At 38.8% G+C, this 4,441-nt stretch overlaps 1 protein-coding gene across 2 annotated transcripts in view; it reads right to left on the reverse strand.

The window, feature by feature from the left end:
* Window positions 1–544: 544 nt before the first annotated feature.
* slc8a2a (solute carrier family 8 member 2a) overlaps window positions 545–4,441 on the reverse strand; it is an 11,828-nt gene continuing 7,931 nt past the window's right edge. For both annotated transcript variants that reach the window (XM_035665892.1, XM_035665891.1), the window contains 4 exons: window positions 4,214–4,326; window positions 3,265–3,364; window positions 2,300–2,572; window positions 545–2,144 (listed from right to left, as the gene is read on the reverse strand). In XM_035665892.1, the coding sequence (XP_035521785.1) occupies window positions 1,768–2,144; window positions 2,300–2,572; window positions 3,265–3,364; window positions 4,214–4,326 (863 nt within the window). In that variant the 3' untranslated portion in view covers window positions 545–1,767. The remainder of the gene's footprint in view (window positions 2,145–2,299; window positions 2,573–3,264; window positions 3,365–4,213; window positions 4,327–4,441) is intronic.

The raw sequence follows: 4,441 nt of genomic DNA on the forward strand, positions 1-4,441 counted from the left end.
AAAAACATTAAAATCTGGTAGCAGACAATATGAATGGGACTGATGTCTGACAGCTCTGCTCAGTGTGATGACTCTTTTAGCCACTGACACAGGGAAAGTTTTAGCTTAGTTTTAGCAGCACATCACTGGATACAGTCATCATCTCATTCTGCAAATATAGGATTGGCATCTCAGCTAAATGGCAGGTGTTACTGCATTGTTCTTCCTTCACAAAAATGACTATCTTAGAGGTCTGTTTTAAGTCCATGTTTTTCAGTCTTGCCTTTTCCGTGCACCATATTAAAAGGACCTTATTTTTATCCTGTGAGAATCCTGATGCTTCTATCCATGTTTTATGGATGTACAATCCTAAAATATATCTTCTATTTAACACGAAACACATCATTTAAGAGAATATGTATTTCAGTCAGTGTGCCCCAAACCAGAACAAATGTCTTGACAATCTATCTTCTTCTGCACTAAGAAATATACAGTACATAAACAAGTGTGGGTGATGGATCCAATGAAAACACACTCAGTTAAAATTTCAATGTAATTATGACAACTTACAATAAATTACAATATATTTTTGTTCATATCAGATCAAATACATTTAGGTACAAAGACATAAATTACACTATTGATAAATAAACAGATAAGACTTCAGAGGTGAATGAACCATCACTTTCAAACAGAAACACTCAATGGCAGATACAAGATACATTGTTTTTCATTCCACAGCTTATTAAAGATCCATTGCCTGTGTAATTCTTTGTCAATTATACATTTCAATATTGGGTTCATATAGTGCATTTGTGATCATTACTATTATTAATACTTACAGTGAGATCAAATTGAGTAGGTGCATTACATTACACTCAACAATGCCTTGAGTCACATAACAGAGTAACAGAATTTATGATTGAGATATTTCACATCAGCAGCATATCTCCCAAAGTGTAGATTGTAACCAAACTGTGCTCAGCTTTTTAAATCCAACACACTTGCTTCTGATTGGCTGTCAGATCCATTCAAAAAACAGAACTCACTCAAGACAACACCTCCAGCCATCAGTTTAACTACTGATCTGCATGTGCGCAACTGGAGGTAACCATAGCAACAGTGCTTTTGCTTTGCACTACATTACGAATTAACTCTAACTTGTCAAACAGACCTAAGTATGGGTTAATGCTTACTGACAACAAACACTTTAAATAATGGATGACAGTTTGAACACAGCTTCTACTTTTGCCTGTGACATATGGCCATGGTATAAGCCTGATGATTCACTCGGAGGTGTCCTGATGTACAAAAAGAACAGACTTGAACGCTAAGCAGGGTGGTGTCCTGCAGCCATTATTTTCATGTATCAACATGTATCATCAGTTACATCGCCAAGCCTCTATAAGCATGAGGAGAAACAAGACCAAAGTTTAAATCCATGTTACGAGCCATTATGCATCAAGCCAGTATCAAGCAATATCCAGTGACTTTACAGAGGACATGCTGACCATTTATCAAAAACAGTCACTACATGTTATTTAGTCCACTTCATTAAACAGTGCTGTCACGATCAATTCTACTGACTGGATCTGTCCTGCAGTGGATGTGACATACAGATGTGCATGTCCAAGTTTGGAGTGTGAATACTTTTTTTATGAACCATGGCAGCAGTTGTCAAGTGATGACAGGTCTTCTGAGTGGTAGTTACTGTAACAGTACTGTACAGGTGAATGTCCTTGTGATGTGTGTTATTGTGCAGTCATTACTCTCCCCAGCTGTGCTCTCTCAGAAGCCTTGTATATGGCAATAAGCCTCCAAGCTGGAGAACAGGACGTAGAGGAACCAGAGTCCAAAGAATAGCAGTGAAGTGAGGACTTTGGTGATCCGCGGGCCTCCGAGTTCGCCGCCTACAGACGGCCTTCGGCGTAGCATCAGCATTCCCATGCTTAAAAAGGCAAAAATAGTGAAGAGTGTGACGGAGAAGGCCAGCGAGCCGGGGTCCACACGGAAGACCTTACCTTTGACTTGCCAATATACGGCAGCCACGGACCAGGCCAGCCCAATGCCCAAAAACACATTAACAGCGTTGCTTCCTGTCACATTCCCAATACATGCATCCGCGTACTGGTCCTGAGTGGCAGCCACCTTACTGGCAAAGGTATCTGGAAAAAAGAGTGAAGTTAGAAAATCAAGTTTAAACCAACACAATGCCATTTAAAGGCTTCTGAACTGACTTAAACTTTTCCATTACTGTTTGTGCCTCCCAGTTGGGGATTTACTGTATATTACACAAAAACTCACTAGTAAAATCACTTACCAGGAAGTGAAGTCCCCAGTGCCACAAAGACCACCGCAGTGACAGTGTCTTTAAGGCCGACGGTGCAGCCAAAATGGGAGGCAAGGTCTCCGATAAGGGCTGTTAAGAAACCAATGGCACAGATTGACACTATGAAGCATGCCCAGCCGTTCCAGTACTCAGTGGGTGGGATGCAAGCAAACACAATCTTCCAGAAAATGCACATAATGTGCATGAAATAGTCGAAGCAGTTCGGCATTCGCTGCTCCTGTCCCTCCTCCTCATCTCCATCGCCTGTTTAAAGAAGACACAGAGGAGATCAATCAAACACTGTATACAGATACATGTCATCATCCACAACTGTTCAATCACATTTGGGGCCAATCTGTAACCAAGAAAGTTGTAACATTATAGTTAATGTATTAGTGTAATGGGAAAAAATCTAGGGCTGCACAATATGGTAAAAAAATTGACAGCGATATGATTTGTGATTAGTGATAATTATAATTTTTGCATCACAAATTTTCATTTTCACAAAAAAAAACTGAAAACTATGAAACAAAGATGTGACATTTGTTGGGGTCTGTACCAAAAAACATATTTTCTTAAATCTGGAAAACAAGATTTGTAGGCCAGGGAATCTCTGCAGTTCTACAGTACTTCATTATAATGCTGTTGTCACACAGTTTAGCTGATCAAAGACTTGCAGCTTCTGCAAGTTGGATATTGCACTTGGCCATATTGCAATTTTGATAATATTTTGATTAATTGTGCGGACCTAAAAAACATTTTCATAATTGTTCCTGTAGTAGTAGCTTTATATTTAACAGGCAGACATGAGAGTTGTATTCATCTTCTCATCTAACCAATAAGCACATCAGTCTCTGGACTTTTTAAGACTCGGTCCAGCAGACACCGTCAGTCTACACAAAATACAAACATAGCATATAAAGTACACAAAAAACAAACATATAATAACCACTGACCTGCACTGACTGTGACTGCTTCAATGAACTGCTCCCTCCATGAATGAGTGCCAATCACTGAAGCCAGATTTGTGTCCTTCAGCAGTTTGTCCACTGTGTTCTGTTACAATACATTATAAAGGTCAGTAATGAGACGGAGGTAGTCATAGCTCATAGTAATATACACAGAACATATGAGTTCACATTTCACATTAAGTTGTAAAACATTGTTTTAGTCTCTTTTTAAAACAAATGTATTTATTCTTTCTTGTCTGCAGCCAAGGGCTATAGATGTTGGATACAACACAAAAAACTATTTATGGTGTCATAGGCCAGTTGAGTAGGCCCAGTATGTTATCCAATATGGCAAATATTAAAAGTACACACACAAAAACACAGGCTTCACTGTTTTGCTGTAGAATTTGAATTAAATTTAGAATTTACTGACCCAAACATTTTACACACAGCACACAAAACACAGAACAACAGATAGATACACAGATACAAACACATTGCCTCAGTGCATCTCAAATCAACATGCATGTAATGCACGAGAAAAGAAAAAGTCTAGCTGTGAATATACCATATTTTTCACATGACTTAATAATAAAATGATATAGAAAAAGTCCCATCACACACACAGCATGCTTGCAGAAACTATACCTGGTCTATTACTCCATTGGGAGTCTGATATGTAAGAAGGTGCAAGGTGGTTAATGAATTAAAAAACATATACTTTAAATTAACAAACATATGTCAATTTACACAAACAGCTGTTAATCCTGCCTCATGCAGATAGTAGCGTACTTCACAGATATTGAGTCTTGCAGTTGTGATAATAGGATAAAACTTGCCATTAAGTTAACAATAAAAAAGGCTCTGGTTGATATTTCCTGATAAACTGAATCAGAAATATACTTGTCTGTCCCTTGTAATCAGGGATCTGTTTGTAGTAAAGCAACTCACACACCTTAAACTCACAGGACTCCTCTATGATGACCTCTAGCCTGCTGTGCTCCCCTAGAATGGGTTTGCCCATCTCAGAGATCCTCCGGGCCTCTTCTTCCTCAGGGCTGGGGTTACCTGTTAGGGAGCACCGACAATTAATTATAATTTCTGTAATTTATTGTATCGTTTACAAAACACACACACACACACACACACACACACACACACACACACACAAACATCCTAAACC

The sequence above is a fragment of the Morone saxatilis genome, unplaced genomic scaffold, assembly GCF_004916995.1.
Source record: "Morone saxatilis isolate NCDOM2014 unplaced genomic scaffold, NCSU_SB_2.0 Contig20, whole genome shotgun sequence".
NCBI classification, from domain to species: domain Eukaryota; kingdom Metazoa; phylum Chordata; class Actinopteri; family Moronidae; genus Morone; species Morone saxatilis.